The following is a 21,504-nucleotide window of genomic DNA, read 5'->3' as shown; positions in this document are numbered from 1 at the left end:
GCACCTGCAGGTAGATGGGACTAGACAGAAGAGCAGGCTGGCATTGACTAGGTGGGCTGAAGAACCTGTTTCAGTTCTGTACTGCTTTTTGACCATGATTCAATAAACATCCTAATGCTACAAGGCACAAGCTCTGTGCAACCATACTTCAATTTAGCAATGAGAAACCCAAACAAATTAAATGTTAACTGTTTCTTCACTAAGCACGCTCAATGACATAAATAAAGATGGTATCTGACAGACATCAAGTACAGTGCAAAATAAAATCTGGAAGTTGAATGACCATGTTGCAGATACAAACTTGGTGGTTGCAAATTGAATTTTTCTCTGAGGATCTCTTTAAGTGCGGCTGTCTAAAACTAACAATATATAATTATACCCATAACTAAAACTGGATTTCAATGATTAGAAAATCATATTTCAGTTGATTTTTATTAACGGCCGCCTGATAAATCCAAACACAACTGACAACATTCAAAATGAGGAAAAGCAAAAATATGCATTATAATCACTGGTTATGTTCAATAAGGGAAGTGTGTTCATTTCCTGTGTTTTGTTGAGCTGTCTTAGCTACTTACAACAGCAATCCTCTGTCACAACAGCACAAGGACTGTGCATGCAACAAATATGGTATGTACACAGGCAGAATTAGATTTGCAGAACATAAAAGCTAATTTCCAGGAATGTTCTCCTGTTGATAGAGCAAAGGTATCAATAGGGAATTAAAATAAATTAGTTCCACAGTGTTCAAAATTTTCTATAACCTGCCTTGAACTTCATGAAAAAGTATCAGGAAGGCAACCTTGAAGAATGGAGAGGCCAAATGCTCTTAGCAATAAGTGAATGTGAAATTGTTTCCAGTTATGTGCATTCATTCATTACATTTCCTTATTGGTCTTCAGGGAAAGAGTGTGGAAATGTGTTTCCTTCCATCACAGCTAAATATTTGCTATTTTAAGGGTGGGAAAGTGGCACAGCTTCAGTAATCCAGTTCGACCCAAAGTGTTATCGGTGTGGAGTCTGCACGTTCTCTCTGTGACCAAGTTGCTTCTACCCAGGTGCTCTAGTTTTCTCACATTCTCCCATATCTCAAAGACCTGTTGTCCGGTGGGCTAATTGGTCACTCTAAATTGCCCCAGGTAAAATTGTGTGTGTGTGTGTGTGTGTGTGTGTGTGTGTGTGTGTGTGGGGGGGGGGGAGTTGATGGGAAATCAGGGGTGATTTAAACCAGGTTTGTATGGGATTAAAGTAAATAGATGCTTGATCAGTACAGACTCGATGAGCTGAGGCCATGTTCCAGTACTGTATGACTCTAAGATTTGGTTATGCTTTCACTACAAATAACCAAAAGAAGAAACCTTTCCTCGTCTGCCACAGTTCAGCTATATTGTCAAATAAAACACATCCTCATTCTAAGTAAGAAGGCAAAAGTGAACTACTGCAGATGCTGAAAATGTGCAATGAAGAGTCAGATCAGAAAGCACTGTGTCCCAAGAATAGGGTGGCACAATAAGGCAGGGAATTGTACTGAGTGAGATGAAGAACTGAGCATTTGCTACATCTTCACTTTAGCCTCTCATTGTAAGCAGTGGAATTTGAAAGGCAAAAACCTCCAGTGTTTTTAGTCTTTTATAGTCTGTTACTATTTTTCTCCTTGACGTCTCTGATATTGCCATGAAGCAGTCAGAAACAAGAGTGCGCTGAGGGAAGGAGGAGGAGAATGTATTTAAGCATCATCTTTCACACCTTTGTAATATCCCAAAGTCCTTCACAAAAGATTAATTAAGTTTAGAAAACAGTCTTCAAAGTACAATGAAAAATATGGCAACAAGTTTGCAAAAGGAACAGATCAGTTAACTTGCTTTCAGTGCTGTTAAAATAAGAGATCAGTACACTGGCAGTACTGCAGAGGGTGATGAGCTGTCAAAGGAAGTGGTTGAGGCAGGTACAATAGTATCATTTAAGAAGCACTTGAATGGTAATAACCATATAACATATAGCCATATAACAATTACAGCATGGAAACAGGCCATCTCGGCCCTTCTAGTCCATGCCAAACTCTTACCCTCACCTAGTCCCACCGACCTGCACTCAGCCCATAACCCTCCATTCCTTTCCTGTCCATATAGCTGTCCAATTTAACTTTAAATGACAACATCGAACCACCCTCAACCACTTCTGCTGGAAGCTTGTTTCCACACGGCTACCACTCTCTGAGTAAAGAAGTTCCCCCTCATGTTACCCCTAAACTTTTGCCCTTTAACTCTCAACTCATGTCCTCTTGTTTGAACCTCCCCCACTCTCAATGAAAAACCCTATCCACATCAACTCTATCTACCCCCCTCATAATTTTAAATACCTCTATCAAGTTCCCCCTCAACCTTCTACGCTCCAAAGAATAAAGACCCAACTTGTTCAACTTCTCTCTGTAACTTAAGAGATGAAATCCAGGTAACACTCTAGTAAGTCTTCTCTATACTCTCGCAATTTTGTTGACATCTTTCCTATAATTTGGTGACCAGAACTATACACATATTCCAAATTTGGCCTCACCAATGCCTTGTACAATTTCAACATTACATCCCAACTCCTATACGCAATGCTCTGATTTATAAAGGCCAGCATACCAAAAGCTTTTTTCACCACCCTATCCACATGAGATTCTACCTTCAGGGAACTATGCACCATTATTCCTAGATCCCTCTGTTCTACTGCATTCTTCAATGCCCTACCATTTGCCATGTATGTCCCATTTTGATTAGTCCTACCAAAATGTAGCACCTCACATTTATCAGCATTAAACTCCATCTGCCGTCTTTCAGCCCACTCTTCTAACATGGCCTAAATCTCTCTGCAAGCTTTGAAAACCTACTTCATTATCCACAACTCCACCTATCTTAGTATCATCTGCATACTTACTCATGCATTTACCATGCCATAATCCAGATCATTAATATATATGACAAACAACATTGGACCCAGTACAGATCCCTAAAGCACACCACTAGACACCGGTCTCCAACCTGACAAACAGTTATCCACCACTACTCTCTGGCGTCTCCCATCCAGCCACTGCTGAATCCATTTTTTTACTACTTCAATATTAATACCTAACAATTGAACCTTCCTAACTAACCTTCCATGTGGAACCTTGTCAAAGGCCTTACTGAAGTCCATACAGACATCCACCGCTTTACCCCCGTCAACTTTCCTAGTAACCGCTTCAAAAAATTCAGTAAGATTTGTCAAACATGACTTTCCACGCACAAATCCATGTTGACTGGTCCTAATCAGACTCTGTCTATCCAGATAATTATATATACCATCTCTAAGAATACTTCTCATCAATTTACCCACCACTGACATCAAACTCACAGGCTGATAATTGCTAGGTTTACTCTTAGAACCCTTTTTAAACAATGGAACAACATGAGCAATATTCCAATCCTCTGGCACCATCCCTGTTTCTAATGAAATTTGAAATATTTCTGTCAGAGTCCCTGGTATTTCCACACTAACTTCCCTCAAGGACCCAGGGTATATTCTGTCAGGACCCGGAGACTTATCCACTTTTATATTCCTTAAAAGCGCCAGTACTTCCTCTTCTTTAATCATCATAGTTTCCATAACTAGCCTACTTGTTTCCCTTACCTTACACAATTCAATATCCTTCTCCTTAGTGAACACTGAAGAAAATAAATTGTTCAAAACCTCCCCCATCTCTTTTGACTCCACACATAGCCATCCACTCTGATTCTCTAAGGGACTAATTTTATCCCTCACTTTCCTTCTGCTATTAATATAAATGTAGAAACCCTTTGCAGTTATTTTCACCTTACTTGCCAAAGCAACCTCATATCTTCTTTTAGCTTTTCTAATTTCTTTCTTAAAATTCTTTTTACATTCTTTATATTCCTCGAGCACCTCATTTACTCCAAGCTGCCTATATTAATTGTAGATCTCTCTCTTTTTCCGAACTAAGTTTCCAATATCCCTTGAAAACCAGGGTTCTCTGAAACTTTTAACCTTTCCTTTCAACCTAATAGGAACATAAAGATTCTGTACCCTCAAAATTTCACCTTTAAATGACCTCCATTTCTCTATTACATCCTTCCCATAAAACAAATTGTCCCAATCCACTCCTTCTAAATCCTTTCACATCTCCTCAAAGTTAGCCTTTCTCCAAACAAAAATCTCAACCCTGGGTCCAGACCTATCCTTTTCCATAATTATATTGAAATTAATGGCATTGTGATCACTGGACCAAAAGTGCTCCCCAACACATACCTCTGTCACCTGACCTATCTCATTCCCTAACAGGAGATCCAACACTGCCCCTTCTCTAGTTGGTACCTCTATGCATTGTTGCAAAAAACTGTCTTGCACACATTTTACAAACTCCAAACCATCCAGCCCTTTTACAGAACGGGTTTCCCAGTCTATGTGTGGAAAATTAAAATTTCCCACAATCACAACCTTGTGCTTACTGCAAATATCTGCTATCTCCTTACAAGTTTGCTCCTTCAGGTCTCCCTCCCAATTAGGTGGTCTATAATACACCCCTATAAGCTTTACTACACCTTTCCCATTCCTTAATTCCACCCAAATAGCCTCCCTAGACGAGTCCTCTAAACTATCCTGCCAAAGGACCACTGTAATATTTTCTCTGACAAGCAATGCAACACCTCCCCCTCTTGCCCTTCCGATTCTATCACACCTGAAGCAATGAAATCCAGGAATATTTATTGCCAATTACACCCCTCCTGCAACCATGTTTCACTAATAGCTACAACATCATATTTCCAGGTATCAATCCGTGCTCTGAGCTCATCCACCTTTCTTACAATGCTCCTAGCATTAAAATAGATGCATTTAAGAAACTCTCCACCTCTTACTCTCTGTTTATCCCTAATGATGCAAACAACTTTGTTATCTTTTTCTTCCTTCTCCCCTACATCTTCGGTCTGAGTGCTCCCGTTCTCTGTCCCCTGCCTATCCTCCCTCACACACAGTCTACTAGCTTTCTCTATTTGTGAACTAACCTCCTCTCTCTTAGTCTCTTCAATTTGAATCCCACCCCCAACCATTCTAGTTTAAAGTCTCCCCAGTAGCCTTCACAAATCTCCCCGCCAGGATATTGGTCCCCCGAGGATTCAAGTGCAACTCGTCCTTTTTGTACAGGTCACACCTGCACCAAAGCTCCAATCCCTCCTCATTTATCCTCCACCCCATTCCATTCCTACTCTCACTGTCGCGTAGCACAGGCGGTAATCCCGAGATTACTACCTTTGCGTTCCTTCTTCTCAACTCCCTTCCTAACTCCCTATATTCTCCTTTCAGGACCTCTTCCTTTTTCCTACCTACGTCATTGGTACCTATATGTACCATGACCTCTGGCTCCTCTCCCTCCCACTTCAGGATATCTTGGACGCGATCAGAAATATCCTGGACCCTGGCACCAGGAAGGCAAACTACCATCCAGGTCTCCGGACTGTATCCACAGAATCGTCTATCTGACCCCCTAACTATCGAGTCCCCTATTACTACTGCCCTCCTCTTCCTTTCCCCACCCTTCTGAGCTACAGGGCTGGACTCTGTGCCGGAGGCATGGCCACTGTTGCTTCCCCCAGGTAAGCTGTCCCTCCCAACAGTACTCAAACAGGAGTACTTATTGTCAAAGGGCACAGCCACTAGGGTACTCTCTAGTACCTGACACTTCTCCTCCCGCCTCCTAACCGTGACCCACTAGTCTGCCTCCCGTGACCCCGGTGTGACCACCTGCCTGTAACTCCTCTCTATCAACTCCTCGCTCTCCCTGACCAGACGAAGGTCATCGAGCTGCAGCTCCAGTTCCCTAACACGGTCCCTTAGGAGCTGCAGCTTGGTGCACCTGGCTCATATGTGGACGTCCGGGAGGCTAGGAGACTCCAGGAGCGCCCACATCCAACACCGAGAACAACAAGATGCCCTCACATTCATGCTTCCCCCTTTCCTCAAATAACAGGGAAAATTGAAAGCCAAACCTACTTTGCCTCACCCGTTTCTGCCTAAGCCCGTTGAGCCAAAGCCCTTAAGCTTTCACTCTGCTCCCGGCTCACTCCGCTGCCCACAAAACGAGGCTGCCCACTGTATACAGCTGTGTTCCTTTTAAATCTTCCGTGCTTCACTGCTCAATGCCACACGTCTGTGCAGTCCCGCCTCTCTTAACTCCGATGAGAAAAAGAAAAAAATCAAAATGGCTTCCGCTGTACTCCCGCTCCGATTCTCAGACTTCCTTCCCCGAATTAAACCCGAATCAGGATTTCTGACCTTTTAAATCTTTCGCGCTTCGCTGCCTGACGTCACACACTTGCGCAGTCCCGCCTCTCTTAACTCCCATGAGAAAAAGAAAAAAATCAAAATGGCTTCCACCGCACTCCCGCTCCAATTCTCAGACTTCCTTCTCCATGGGGTACATGAAAAGGTGGGGCTCAGAGTGACATGGACCAAATGCAGGAATTTGTGTCTAGTTGAGTGGGCACTGTGGCTGCCTTCGACCTGGTTGGGACAAAGGCCCTGTATCTGTGCTTTGATCTTCCATGAATCAATTAGTACGTACTTCTTTAGATGGGATTATTCACTGCTGGGCAGTATGGTGGCTCAGCATTTATTGTTGCTGCCTCACAGCTTCAAGCACCCTGGTTCAATCCTGACCTCTGAAGCTGGCTGTGTGGAGTTTGTGTGTTCTCCCCATGAGGGTGGGATTCTTCTGGGTGTTCCTGTTGTCTGCACAGAGAGGCTGGCTGCTGTAAATTACTCTTTAGTGTTGCTTCCTCAGAACTTTTTTTTTGTTTATGATAAACAGCTTGAAGCTGAACACAAATATAATTTCACTCCACTTATATCATGTAGGAATTTGGAAAAAAGAAATAAACTTTTACTGAATATAATGTGTTTAATTGCATAATGGAGATGATGCTTTGCAATCTTTCAACTAAGTTAAAAATATTCTGTTTATGATTTTCATTTGTACTAAGTGTCTGAGACATTTTGCTTAAGCGTCTATCAATAATCAGACAGCATTGATGGATTCCAGCTGCCCTGATACCGTTTCTCTATGACTGAAGCGTCCTGGGGAAACCTTTCATCATGCTCGTCACTGACAGTGGCAAGCTTGGCCAACCTGTTTGATTTATGGACCAACAAAAATGCCTTACTGAGCTTGGTGTCAGTTATTCTAACTTGAATTAGGAATTGAAATAACAAATAGAGGCAATTTCTAAACATGGTGCATGATAGGGAAATTTCATGGTGATTTTCATGATCAGCAGCCCAGAATCTATAAGATACACCCAAAAATATTCAGGAAGCAAAATCTTTGTTGTCCAGTGTAATCAATTGGGAGTTGATGAGACTGTGCAGAACTACAAAGAAATGGGGCTGATGGAATTGTGCTGCTGGGAGCTGGCATGCACACAAAGGGCCAAATGGCCTCCTTCAGGGTTGCATTAAGTAACTTGCATTTGCTGCACAAAGTGCTGTGGCTTCAGTTTAGTTTAACTTTCCGATGCTTGCTTATAATTTATATATACCGAGCCTAGAAAAAATATTCACCTCCCCCCAGGAAGTTTTCAGGTTCTATAACATTGAATTACAGTGGATTTAATATGGCTTTTTTGACATTGATCAGCAGAAAAAGACTCATGTCAAAGTGAAAACAGATCTTTACAAAGTGATTTAAGTTAATTACAAATACAAAACACAAAATAATTGATTGCATAAGTATTGACCCCCTTCAAGTCAGTATATAGTAGATACACCTTTGGCAGCAATTACAGCCTTGGGTCTCTGTGGATAGGTCTCTATCAGCTTTGTACATCTGGACACTGCAATTTTTCCCCATTCTTCTTTACAAAACTGCTCAGGCTCCATCAGATTGCACAGGGGTCATGAGTAAACAACCTTTTTCAAGTCCAGCCACAAATTCTCAATTGGATTGAGGTCTGGACTTCGACCTGGCCACTCCAGGACCTTAACTTTATTGTTTTTAAGCCATTCCTGTGTAGCTTTGGCTTTATGTTTGGGGTCATTATCTTGCTGGAAAACAAATCTTCTCCCAAGTTGCAGTTCTCCTGCAGACTCATCAGGTTTTCCTCCAGGTTCTCCCTGTGTTTTGCTGCATTCATTTCACCCTCTGGCTTTGAGTGGTTGCATTAATTCTGTGAATGCTTTGAGCATGCAAATTTTCCAACCATTAACAGGTCAACCATTTGATATGCTAATTGATACTATCAATCTATTCTGCAAGCTTCCTTGATAATTTAGTAGCTTATCTGGTTTTGATAGATAGATAGATATACTTTATTGATCCCAAGGGAAACTGGGTTTCGTTACAGCCGCACCAACCAAGAATAGAGCATAAATATAGCAATACAAAAACCACAAACAATCAAACAACAAAATGCAAACTATGCCAAATGGAAAATAAGTCCAGGACCAGTCTATTGGCTCAGGGTGTCTGACCCTCCACGGGAGGAGCTGCAAGTTCGATGGCCACAGGCAGGAACGACCTCCCCTGTCACCCAGTGTGTTGTATCTCAGTGGAATATGGTCGAAGTCCAACAGTAAAAAGTTCAATATCCAGTCTACGAACACGTTTCTCGAAAGTAATATGACCCGGATTGCACCATCTGTTGTTAACCAGAACAGTAAGCACCCAACTCCTTAACGCTTACCGGTCTCAGTGCACTTCCGGTCAGCCCGAATGGTCTGGAAGCCGTCCATGGAAAAGTTTTGGTCGGGTATGTCCTCGTGCAGCCCCGTTCCAGTGAAACACATAACATTGCACTCCCGAAATGTTCTCTGACGCCTGGCTAGCACCGTGAACTCGTCCATTTTATTACCCACCGAACTCCTCTTCTCCATAAGTCTCTGTTGTCTCGACCTGGTCCTCTTTCCTCGCCTTTGTGATCCCCCTCTGCATTCTCTGTGTGTTTTCCTCCAGATTTCAGCAGGGGTGTCCGCTGCTCTGCTCGTTAAACCAGCCGGCATAAACGCAAGCAGCTGGTCCCTGGAATGAACAATGTGACCATGCTTCTGTCCCGATAATGAGACGTGTCGGAATGTAACTATTTCCAGCGCTAAAAACCCAAATAAAACTCTCTCTACCAGCATGTTAGAGAGGGTGCAGCTTCTACGTGTTAACGTGAAAAAAAAATACAAAAAATAACGTAAGTTAAAAGTAAGAAGAAAAAAGTAAGAATACTGATCGGAACGGCTGTAACAGGCTGCATGCACGACCGGCGCATGCGCACTCAAACAAACACAAAGTTTGAAACAAACCCAATTAAATAACCCATTGTTTTACAATACAACTCTTAAGAAGTCAAGGCAGGTACTGTGAACCAAAATCCGGCATTCTACGGACAATGCATCTGTTTGCAAAGTTGTCCTTTTAACTTCAAAAACAAGAGAAAATCTGCAGATGCTTTTAACTTCATACTGATTGTTGCTTGTCAGTTATATTATGAACTGAAGATTGACAAGAATACAGAATAATGAGGCGGGAGGAGAAGATGGCAGCGCAATGCAGCTCTCCAGTGAAATAATATCGTATCTGTTAATATCGGGCCGTAGACAATTCTGATTTGACGAAGAAGTAGAGGAACATCTGGAGAAATTTCAGAAATGCCTGGTTCGCTGCTGTTGTTACTGTGCGATCGAGAATCTCTGGCGGGTAGGCCCCAGAACCCCCGGCTTTGCCTGCTGCTGGCGACCGACGCTGAGGTCGAAGCGTTCGGATAGAGATGGTGCTCGGTACTCGATGTCGGAGGGCTGATCAGAGCTCGAAGTTTTCGGACGACTCACAGTCGGACTGTGGTCGGGCATGGCAGGGAGAGTTTTCTTCCTTCTCCCATCTGCGTGAGATGTGGGACTTTTGAGAAACTTTGAACTTTTTTACTGTACCATGGACTGTTCCTCATCAAGTTATGGTATTGTTGCACTGTTGTAACTATATGTTATAATTATGTGGTTTTGTTAGTTTTTCAGTCTTGGTCTGTCCTGTGTTTTTGTGATATCACACCGGAGGAATATTGTATCATTTCTTAATGCATGCATTACTAAATGACAATAAAAGAGGACTGTGTGTCCTCATAATCTAATCTAATCTAATATTGGTTGGAAGTTTAATTTACTCAACTCAAAAGCACACTTTGATCACTAGAAGTGTCAGCTGCTGTGCTTAGAAAGCTGAGTGGGGCAAAAAATATGAAGAGCACCGAAGAGCACTGCACAGGAAGTGAATATACATCGCAACAGAATCCAACTAACAGAGGAGCCCAAGTACTCAGGCCAATGGTATTGGTAGATGGGTGTTACATTCAGCAAGCAGGCAATTTCACCTGAAATTTAAAGTGGAGATAACACAATACATACAGTCCGTGGCCACTTTATTAAGTACCACCGATATCTAATAAAATGGCAGCTAAGTGAATGTTAATGATCTTCTGTTGCTGTAGCCCATCCACTTCTGAGATTCTCTTCTGCACACGACTGTTGTAACACATGGTTAATTGAGTTACTGCCACTATCCTGTCAGCTTGAACCAGTCTGGCCATTCTTCTCTGACCTCTCTAATTAACAACGCTCTCTCGCCCACAGAACTGCTGCTCACTAGAAGTTTTTTTTTTGTTTATCGTACCATTCTCTGTAAATTTTCGAGACTGTTGTGGGTGAAAATCCCAGGGGATCAGCAGTTTCTGAGATACACAAACCACCCCATCTGGCAGCAACAACCACTTCACAGTCAAAGTCACTCAGATCACATGTTTATCCCAATCTGATGTTAAGTCTAAAGAATAACTGAACTTCTTGACCGTGTCTTTGTGCATTGAGTTTCCGCCACATTATTGTCTGATGAGATATTTGCATTAATGTGAAGGTGTATAGATGTACCTAATAAAGTGGCCACTAAGTGTATAGACGCGATGGTACTCTTGCTTGCAAGATTCTGGGTGTACTTCAAGTATGCAAGTCTTATGGCAGTTATCAAAAATTATTGCTCACATTGACTTGGCTTGTACAACAAGGTCACAAGGCTCTGCTGTAGCCAAATAGTGAGAAAGATGCTGTAGATACTGGAATCTGGTGCACCAAACAAAATTCCGGTGGGATTCAGCAGGTCAGACAGCATCTGTGATACGCTGTAGTCAAACATCAACAGCTCACACAAACAAAGCGGCTTGCACTCAAAGCAATCCCTCAAACACTTTTTGTTTTACTCCTGTTCTAATACTTAAAGATCAAGTGAACATCACAACGGTACAATGCTCAATAATATTCTCAACATTCTCAGTTGATTTGAATGCTGAAACTAGGAGTTCTATATTCTTAGATGTGCCTATAGGTATATGTCGTCTTTACAGACAGGAGCCACAGCAGATCAGAATTTCTAATAGTTCCCTTTGCAAGACTGGGCTTATTGGTTGAATGGGATTTCTTTTGCACAGTAGATCACTGGGTAGAAAACTGCATCTGTTACTGGATACTTAACCTGTACTTACCAAGTTCTTTGGTTTACATTAAAATAATATAGAATACACTTTAACATCCTTACAGACAGCTCCAGGTACTGTTCTTTCAAGGTCAAGAACTTAGCAATACGGCACTTAAGGGTTATAAGTTTCCTCGAGTTATAACGCATAACTTTTAAATTGCTTCAGAGAGATATTTTGATCAGTCGACATTTTAGCAGATTGCAGCACCAGTAACTTTGATTTAGTGCAATATTAATATTTATAGTGCATTTGAAATGTGTTCTCAGTTTTAACAATGTGCCAAATCATCTGACATTCCCACGACTTCTCTATGTCACAAGATAATTCATTACTGGATATTATTTTACTATTACAAGGAACGTTTATTCTCAGCCAAGATCTCCCAAGAAACCTTTCAATATTCCTTCATTGTGCAGACCTGATCCCCCTGGCTTAGAGTTCCATTTAAAAAGCAAATGATGGATGCTAATCTCTCTGCCACTCTACTGTCAGTATTCATGTGAATGCAGTAGAGAAAATGACTACACACTGAGGGGAAGGAGCGAAACAAAGAGATCAGCACTGTGGAATCACTGCAGAGCTTATAGCATATGTAACTGAATATAAAGTGGATAAAAGACACTGTGAAGGGTAATCAGATCACAGGATATGTGTTGAGTGGGCTTTGTTTTCAATCGTTAAGATACATTTACTTCAGATGAATTTTTCCCTGAAATGAATTTTTCCCAATCTATATCATTTTGTAATTCAGCTTTCTTTTCATCAATGTTACCTCATGCCATATATCCCTAGGATAGTCATACAGAAATAACAGTCCCTACAATGCAACTTATATATGTATTGGTGAAAAGATGAACAAAAATTCAAAATGCTGGGATACCTAGCAGGTTGGGAACAATTATGTTTATCAATCAACAAACCATCTCTACATTCTAACCAATTATTTCCACACAAAATCGATTCTGATGAGGAAGGCCATTTAACTCATCATTGCTCAAGCACATGTAAAGCTTTTATTATGCAGCATCACATTTTGAAAGTGCTTTCAGGAATCTGATCTGTATCCAACCTAATCAGGATTTAGTACGGTTGAAAGACAGAGAACTGCAAATGCTAGAAATCAAAGAAATATAAATGAAAATGCTGAGGATCTCAGTAGGTAAAGCAGTATCTGTGGAGAGAGAAACAATGTTTCAAGTTGGCCTTAATTATCTCTGTTCCTCCCTCCAGTGGTGCTGCTTGACCTGCTGAGTATACCGAGCATTTTTCAATTTTAATTTCAGAATTTCATGTCACTCATTGACTCAGAAGAGTAATGCATTGCCTTTGTCCCATCTGTATCATATGAACCCCTTATTCCATTGCTGCGGTTGGGTTATGGGGTTACTTTTTGTATACTGCTTAAAACCTTCAGAATTGGAATCAAAATCAGGTTTATTATCATTGACATATGGCGTGAAATCTGGTGTTTTATGACAACAGTACAGAGCAGAACATAAAAAAAATTAATTTAAGTAGGTACTGCAAAAGAGGAATAGTGAGGCAGTGTTCATGGGTTCGAGGACTGTTAAAAAATCTGGTGGCAGAGAGGAAGAAGCTGTGGGTCTTCAAGTTCCTGCACCTCCTTGTTGAGGGTAGTAATGAGAAGAAGGCATCTTGCACATTTCTCTCAAGGTGAAAAACCTAAACCTTCGTTCACATTGCTAAGGTCTGTCGCATGAGATCTTCTTTGTGATTTCTTTTCTGGCCTGAAACTCCCTACAGTCACACTTAAAAGATGAACGCATTTACGCTGTGCACTTCCCTGGTAATTTATTTGATAATTTTACCATTATTTGGCATGAGAAAATAGTCATCTTCCCTCCTTGATTATAACATTCCCCTGCTGCCAGAACTTGTTGAACAATTTAACAATAGCCAATCTGTCTGGGATTAGCATGTCATAACCAATGTGATTGTGATTTACTCACTCTGCATAGTTCTGGGAGCATGCTTATTTCTTTCCCCTTGAGAATAACACAGTTACCACTATGCTGCATGCCAAACAGCTGCAGAGATACCATCATATCTGGGGAATTGTGGCATGCTGGTTAGATTATGGGACTGGCATCTAATAGTTTGAAATATTGAAATGGAGAATGAGCTCAAATCCTTCCGAGGCACGTGAATTTAAATTTAAGTCATTCAATAAATCTGGAATAATTTCAATAATGGCAATCATAAGGCTATCCAATCACCACTAAGGAAAACAAATCTGTGTGCTTCATTAGGTTGTCCTACCTTACCCAGTCAGGGCTAAACAGGCAGCACACTGGTACGGCGGGTGGTGCTGCTGCCTCACAGCTCCTGGTGACTTTGGTTTGATTTTAACCTCCTATGATATCTGTGTGGAGTCTTCACGCTCTTCTTCTGAAAGCATGGGTTGCACCTGGTTGCTTTGGTTTCATCCCACATCCCAGAGACATGCTGATTGATCAGTTAATTATTTACAATAAATTATCCCTGGTAATGGTAGGAGGTAGCAGAGTCAGGGGGGCTTGATATTCATGTGAGGGAAGATACATTAGAACAGGAGTTTCCAACCTTTAAGCAAGGCGACCGTGGACCCCAGGTTAGGAACCTCTGAGTAGAGGAGATTGGTGGATTGTTGAGCTAGCATTGGCTCCATGAGCCAAGGGGAGGGAACGCCAAATGACTTGAATAAAATATTAAAAAGATATGTAATTCCACTGTTTTGATGCTATTATAGAGACACCAATGTGCAGAATTAAAAGAGGCTGCAGAGGATTGTAGGTTCAGGCAGCTTCATCGTGGAAACCCTCTTCTCACCCTCACCGTCTGGGATTTGCCCCCTTCTCATCACTACCAGGATGAGCAGCCTGAACAAGACCGAAGGTCAACATCTTAACAACTTTGCCCTTTTCCATTAAGATTCTGGATGGGCTATCTATCTATCTATCTATCTAACCAGTATCTGTCTATCTAATATCTATCTATTTATTATAACTCATTACAATTTTTATGCTTGACACAAAACAACAAATTTCGTGATATATGTCAGTGATAATAAACCTGATTCTGATTTTCATATTGGTTGACAAGAGATGGCAGATGCTGTAATCTGGAGCAGTCAGCAATCTGCTGGAAATCATCTCTGAGAGGAAAGGAATTATCGATGTTTCAGAATGATACTCTGCAGAATGCTGGTCAAGTCAGTGGGAAAAATATCACGTGACTGAATAAAACAAATCCATCATGAAAACAGAGGTATGCACAGGATGAAAGAAGAGGACCAGGTGTATTTGGGAAAAAAAATTTCTTCCTATTTCTAAATGATGATTGCAACTAAATTAAAAATGCAACAAAACGAGGTTTGTTAACTTTGTGTAAAAGAGCTTCCCTTTCAGGATATACACTATCCATTGTGGAACCGGTCATCTCAGCTGCAATTAGTTAATCTTTGCCTTGGGACAGTGTGTAGATAATGTGGCAGTGTTAATGCAAGTAACCTCAGTTTCCAAAGCTAGGGAATGGGAAATGTCAAGTTCTGCCTCCAGCCACCATCCGAAATGTCAAGCAGGGTGAAAGGGCATATGTGTGAACAATGAGTGATGGGGGCAGACTCAGCTACTCAGCTGAGAAACCACTTGAGGAAAGATTACTCTGGGGATCAAATGGAAGATTGCTGTGAATGCATTAATCATAACTTTCAGCACGGGGAGAATGCTGGACTAAGACATAAAAAGAGGTGTGCTGGTTGTAAAGCATGGAAGCAGACCCTTCAGCACATACAGTATGTGTGTGCTGACCATCAAGTACTCATTCACTGTCATACGGCGGTGGCTAGGAACGGACCCAAGTGCAAGACACAGACACTGAAGTACTAGGGACAGGAGTAGGATACAGGGTGAGAGCAAGGACATGGACACAAAAACTGGGAACCCGGAACAGGACTGGACAAGAGAGCTAGGAGCCCGGGCTTGGACTCCGAGCCAGAGACTGGACAAGCACCCAGTATCTGTGTCTTGCCTCTGGCTTGGACCCCAGAACTAGGCAAGGACGAGGCTTGGCAGGCAGGCAGGAGACTGGAGTCTTCAGGCTTGAGGCTAGAGACAAGGCTTGGCAGGAGGCAGGAGGATGGAGTCTTCAGGCTTGAGGCTAGAGGCTAGAGACTAGAGACTTGAGGCGAGGCTTGGCAGGAGGCTGGAGTCTTCAGGCTTGAGGCTAGAGACTTGAGGCGAGGCTTGACAGAAGGCTGGAGTCTTCAGGCTTGAGGCTAGGCAGGAGGCTGAAGTCTTCAGGCTTGAGGATAGAGGCTAGAGAGTTGGAGGCAAGGCTTGGCAGGAGGCAGGAGGCTAGAGGCTTGAGGCTAGGCAGAAGGCTGGAGTCTTCAGGCTTGAGGCTAGGCAGGAGGCTGGAGTCTTCAGGCTTGAGGCTAGGCAGGAGGCTGGAGTCTTCAGGCTTGAAGCTAGGCAGGAGGCTGGAGTCTTCAGGATTGAGGCTAGGCAGGAGGCTGGAGTCTTCAGGATTGAGGCTAGGCAGGAGGCTGGAGTCTTCAGGATTGAGGCTAGGCAGGCTCCTCCTGGGCAGGGCGCGGTACTCCTGGGCAGGGTGCGGATCACCACCCAACAGAGGCATGGGACAGAAAGGGACAGAACCATCCGCAGGTAATGACAAGATGGCCTGGCTTACCCGACGGAGGCAAGGGACAGGAAGGGACAGAACCAACCGCAGGTAACGGCAAGATGGCAAGACGGTCTGGTTTACCTGGGCAGAGGCAAGGGACAGGAAGGGAGTAGGTACAGGGTGGCTCCAGGACAAGACTGCAGGCGAGACGAGGCTAGAGTTACCAGCAAGACAAGGCAAGGCTTCTGGCAAAGCGAGGCGAGATGAGAACTTCAGGTGAGGCGAGAGTTACCAGCAAGACAAGGCAGGACTTCAGGCCAGGAAACAGAAGGCAGGGGAAGAGATACAAGGAGTAAGGACAAGAACAATCCAGCAGCCACGCCCTGGTCTCTGAAGGTATTTATGCAGCCAGCCCCAACGAGCATCAGCTGCCTCAATTAGAGCTCAACAAGAACAGAAACAGGGTAGACAGGAAAACCTGGAGCAAGGGTCAATGGACCGGACCGTGAACCGGAATACGGACTTCACGGACCGGTCCATGACATTCATGTACTAAATTAGTTCTTCGTTTTGCATCTCTTTCAGTTCGCCACACTCCCACTTTCCCTGTCGCCCACCTGCACTGGGGGAATTATACAGCCGTCTGTGAATCCACCAAGCAGCACAACTCTGGTAATGAGAGAGGAAACCCATGCAGACACAAAGGGAAATAGACGTAGTAAACTGCACGCAGACAGTACCCCCAGGCACAATTGAACACCAGTTTCTGCCGCTGCTAGCCAGCGGCACTACAGGCTGCACAATGTGCAGATATCTTAAAAGGTGTTATGCCGAAATTGTATAAGATGCTTGACTGGCCAGATTTGGAGTCCTGTGTGCAATTCAGGTCACCTGAGCAAACACGGCATTAACAAGAGAAAATCTACAGATGCTGGAAGCAACACACACATAAAATGCTGGAGGAACTCGGAAGGTCAGGCAGCATCTATGGAAAAGAGTATAGTCGACGTTTCAGGCCGAGACCCTTCATCAGGTCTGGAGAAAAAAAGATGAGAGGTCAGAGTAAGAAGGTGGGGGGAGGGAGAGGAAGTAGTACAAGTTGATAGGTGACAGGCGAAATCGGGAGGGAGAAGGGTGAAGAGCTGGAAAGTTGATTGGTGAAAGAGAAAAAGGGCTGGAGAAGGGAGAATCTGATAGGAGAGGACAGAAGGCCATGGAAGAAAGAAAAGAGGGAGGTGTACCAAAGGGAGGGGATAGACAGGTAAGGACATAAGGTGAGACAAGGAAATTTGAATGGGGATTGGTGAAGGGGGGGCATTACCAGAAGTTCCCAGAAATCGATGATCATGCCATCACTAGATGTAATACACAGTGTTGCTCCTCCACCCTGAGTGTGGTCTCATCGTGACAGTAGAGGAGGCTATGGACTGGCAAGTCAGAATAGGAATGGGAAGTGGAATTAAAATGGGTGGCCACTGGGAGATGCCACTTCTTCTGGCTGATAGAGCATAGGTGCTCGGTGAAGCCGTCTCCCAATCTATGTCAGATCTCACCGATATACAGGAGGCTGCATCGGAAACAGTAGAAAATCCCAACAGACTCACAGATTAAGTGTTGCCTCACCTGGAAGGATTATTTGGGGCCCTGATGGGAGTGAGGGAGGAGGTGTAGGGGCAGGTGTAGCACTTGTTTCAGTTACAAGGATAAGTGCTGGAGAGAGATCAGTGGGGAGGGATGAATGGACAAGGGAGTCATGTCGGGAGATGTTCATGCGGAAGGCAGAAAGTTGGGGGGAGGGAAAGATGTGCTTGGAGGTGTGATCCCATTGGAGAGTGGAAGTTTTGGAGAATTATGTGTTGGACATGGAGGCTGGTGGGGTGGTAGGTGAGGACAAGAGGAACCCTATCTTGGTTGGGTGGCGGGAGAATGGAGTAACAGCAGATGTGTGTGAAATGGAAGAGATGGTGGTAGAGGAAGATGAAGCCCCTTTCTTGGAAGATGGAGAACATCTCCTTTGTTCTGGAATGAAAAGCCTTATCCTGAGGGCAGATGTGCCGAAGACAGAGGAATTGAGTGAAGGGGATAGCATTTTTACAAGTGACATGGTGGGAACAGGTATAGTCTAGGTTGCTGTGAGAGTCCGTGGGTTTATAAAAGACATCAGTAGATAAACTGTCTCTGAGATAGAGGCAGAGAGATTGAGAAAGGGGAGGGAGGTGTTGGAAATGGACCAGGTAAATTTAAGGGCAGGGTGGAAGTTGGAGGCAAAGTTGATAAAGTCAACAAGCTCCACATGGGTGCAGGAAGTAGCACAAATGCAGTTGTCGATGTAGCATAGAAAACGTTGGGGAGTGATACTAGGGTAGGCTTGAAATGTAAACTGTACCATGTAGCTGACAAAAAGGCAGGCATAGCTGGGACCCGAGCAAGTGCCCATGGCTACACCTTTTGTTTGAAGAAAGTGGGAGAAGCCAAAGGAGAAATTATTGACAGTGAGGACAAGTCCCACCAGATGGAGGAGAGTGGTGGTGGAGTGGAACTGGTTGGGTCCAATGTCCAGAAAGAAACTGAAATTGAAAGAAGCGGGCCGTGGAGGTGTTTAGGGATAGGACATCCATGGTGAAAATGAGATGACTAAGACTAGAGAACTTGAAATTATTGAAAAGATCAAGAGTGTATGAAGTGTCATGGATGAAGGTAGCAAGGGATTGAACCTGGAGGGATAAAACAGAAACAATAAAATGGCCTGCGTACAGAGCATGGAAGATCCTGAGGCCTGATGCCAGGCAAATAACCTCTTCCTCAATTTTATCAAGGCGAAGGAGATGGTTATCAACTTCAGGAGAACTCACACCACTCACACCTCTCTTTACATCAGCGGCACAACAGTGGAAACTGCAATTAGCTTCAAACTCCTGGGACTGCACAATTCACACAACTGCTCATGATCTCAATACACACTTGCACAATCAGGAAAGCTAACCAACACCTCTACTCACACGTCATTCTACAAATGCACAGTAGGGAGCATCCTCACAAGCTGTGTCACTGCATGGTATGGAAAATGCGTGGTGGCAGACTGGAAGGTTCTACAATGGGTAGCCAAGATTGCCAAATGCATCACCGGCGCCAGCCTACCTGCCAGAAAGGTGCTGGAAAAGGGCCACGAACAGCATGAATGACCCCACCCACTCTGCTCATGGATTGTTTGTCCCACTCCCATCAGGGAGGAGGCTACAGAGCATCCAAGCCAGGACCAGCAGGCTCCCCAGGCACCTGCTGATCAAACCTTCACCCACTAACCTGCCCGTCCACATCCCCTACCACCAGTCCTTATCACCCAACTTTGTATATGCATCCAAGTTGCCATGTAAAATCAAATACTTCTCTCAAGCAGAATTGCACACTTAATATACTCACTCAGTGGACTGTGAAGCCAACAGGTCAACGTAGGAGATCACAAATTGCTGAAATTTTTTGTGTTGCTCTTCCCACCGATCATCCACTGAGTAGTAGTTGGGAAGCGGGGCTCCAAACAGAATCTCACTACGGAGCAGCGAACTTTTCATGTTTTCTGCTGTGAGGCCTTCATCGACGTACCAGTAAAACTCAGGGTGAGTAATAGCCAGCTGGAGAGAGCCTGCCAAATTAAAATATACATGTATCACACCCAGTTAATTACCAAAACAATACGCAGGATATTCTTCATGCCTTAAACTGGATTCAGAGACTCTTCTTAATGTTTTTCACATTTTTCAGATTCCCGTTTGACCAAAGTCAGAGGAATCAAATCAAGGATAACAAGTCTTGGAGATATTTCTTTTCCCTGGAATATCATTAAAACAAATACAGTAACATTCCTTCAGCCTTCAATTTAGTTTTTAGTTCTTACATTTTCTTAAAATCTAGGTTTTTTCACATGATACAACAGAACCCCTTTAAAACTATTTCCCAATTTGTCTGGTCTTCTCTCCTACTCCTCCTAACTAGCTGGTACCTTGTCTAAGATGGATAGGGGTTTAACTTGAGAAATAAAAAGGATCTTCTGTGTAATCAAAGGGATCACATCATGAGAGAAATACTCAAGATTAGAGATAGAAATATTCAGTAGCATCTGTGGAGAGATTTCAAGTCATCGAAACCTAAAATGATCTGAAACAAGAGCAAGTTTGCAGATGCTGAAAATACAAATAACACACACAAAAAGCTGGAGGAACTCATCAGGCCAGACAACATCTATGGAAAAGAGTACAGTCGACGTTTCGGGCCGAGACTCTTTGGCATGACGAATTTGATGATCTGAAATGTTGAACTCTTGTTTGTTACACCACGGATGCTGCCTGGCCTGCTGAGAAGTCACCATTTTCCAATATATTTCAGATTTCCAGCATTTGTCTTTGAAAGCTGTTTGAAAGAGCTGCTCCTTCAATTTTAAATTAACAGTCAGGCACACCAAGATTTGGTCATTCTAAAATATACAGTAAGTTGGGCCAAGGCCTTAAGAAATCCTTTTTTTTGGAAGATGTACTATTCATTAATGTTTAAAACAATGCTATGAAGTCATCTTAAATTTTCTACCGCCTCTTCCGAGAGATGCTGCCTGAGTCCTGACGAAGGGTCTCGGCCTGAAACATCGACTGTACCTCTTCCTAGAGATGCTGCCTGGCCTGCTGTGTTCACCAGCAACTTTGATGTGTGTTGCTTGAATTCTCTACCGTCACCTATGGTGCACTCTTAGTGTAATGTACCACCCTGTGTCGCACCCTGTATATATAGAAGGCGGTGTTTCTTTTCTGGAGGGTTAGATACAGACGTCTGCAGTACTCAGTGATTTATGAATTCTTAATGATTATCTAACTTACTTCGAAACCTATACACAGTACACACTATTGATTTATGTACGTCTACATAATAAACATTACTTCATTTTGAAGTAATTCATCTTAAGTTGACAATCTTGAGTTGTCTCAGCGATGCGTGGTTAAGTGCAAAATCAACACAAGGTTTTCTTCCTTTGTAATACTTTAGTGAGCTCGGCCTGTGATGGATCCATGCACTCATACCTAACAATAAGGCACAGGGGACACAGATTGAAAATCGACTCTAATCTTGCCATCTGTTGCCTCAAATTGAAGGTAAAAAAATTGATCTGAATGACACTTAAACTGGTGTAGTTCCCTGTGCAAGGCAGGACTTCAGTCTGCTACTGGGGACCGCAAAGTGGGGATCCACATGCCAAATTAAAAAAACACACATATCATATCCAGATAATGAGCAAAACAATATGCAGGATATTCTTTATGTTTTCAACTGGGTTCAGAGGCTCATTTAAAATGATGGA

The 21,504-nt window shown here is 43.2% G+C and overlaps 1 protein-coding gene across 2 annotated transcripts in view; it reads right to left on the bottom strand.

Moving 5' to 3' along the window:
- The window catches only part of disp3 (dispatched RND transporter family member 3), a 439,032-nt gene that overhangs the window by 243,244 nt on the left and 174,284 nt on the right, over positions 1-21,504 (bottom strand). For both annotated transcript variants that reach the window (XM_063033465.1, XM_063033466.1), the window contains exon 4: positions 19,584-19,803. In XM_063033465.1, coding sequence (XP_062889535.1) covers positions 19,584-19,803 — 220 coding nt within the window. The remainder of the gene's footprint in view (positions 1-19,583; positions 19,804-21,504) is intronic.

The sequence above is a fragment of the Mobula hypostoma genome, chromosome 25 (genome assembly GCF_963921235.1).
Source record: "Mobula hypostoma chromosome 25, sMobHyp1.1, whole genome shotgun sequence".
In the NCBI taxonomy this organism is placed as follows: domain Eukaryota; kingdom Metazoa; phylum Chordata; class Chondrichthyes; order Myliobatiformes; family Myliobatidae; genus Mobula; species Mobula hypostoma.
The sequence above is the reverse complement of the archived record's forward strand: the minus strand, read 5'-3'. Positions and strand labels throughout refer to the sequence as shown.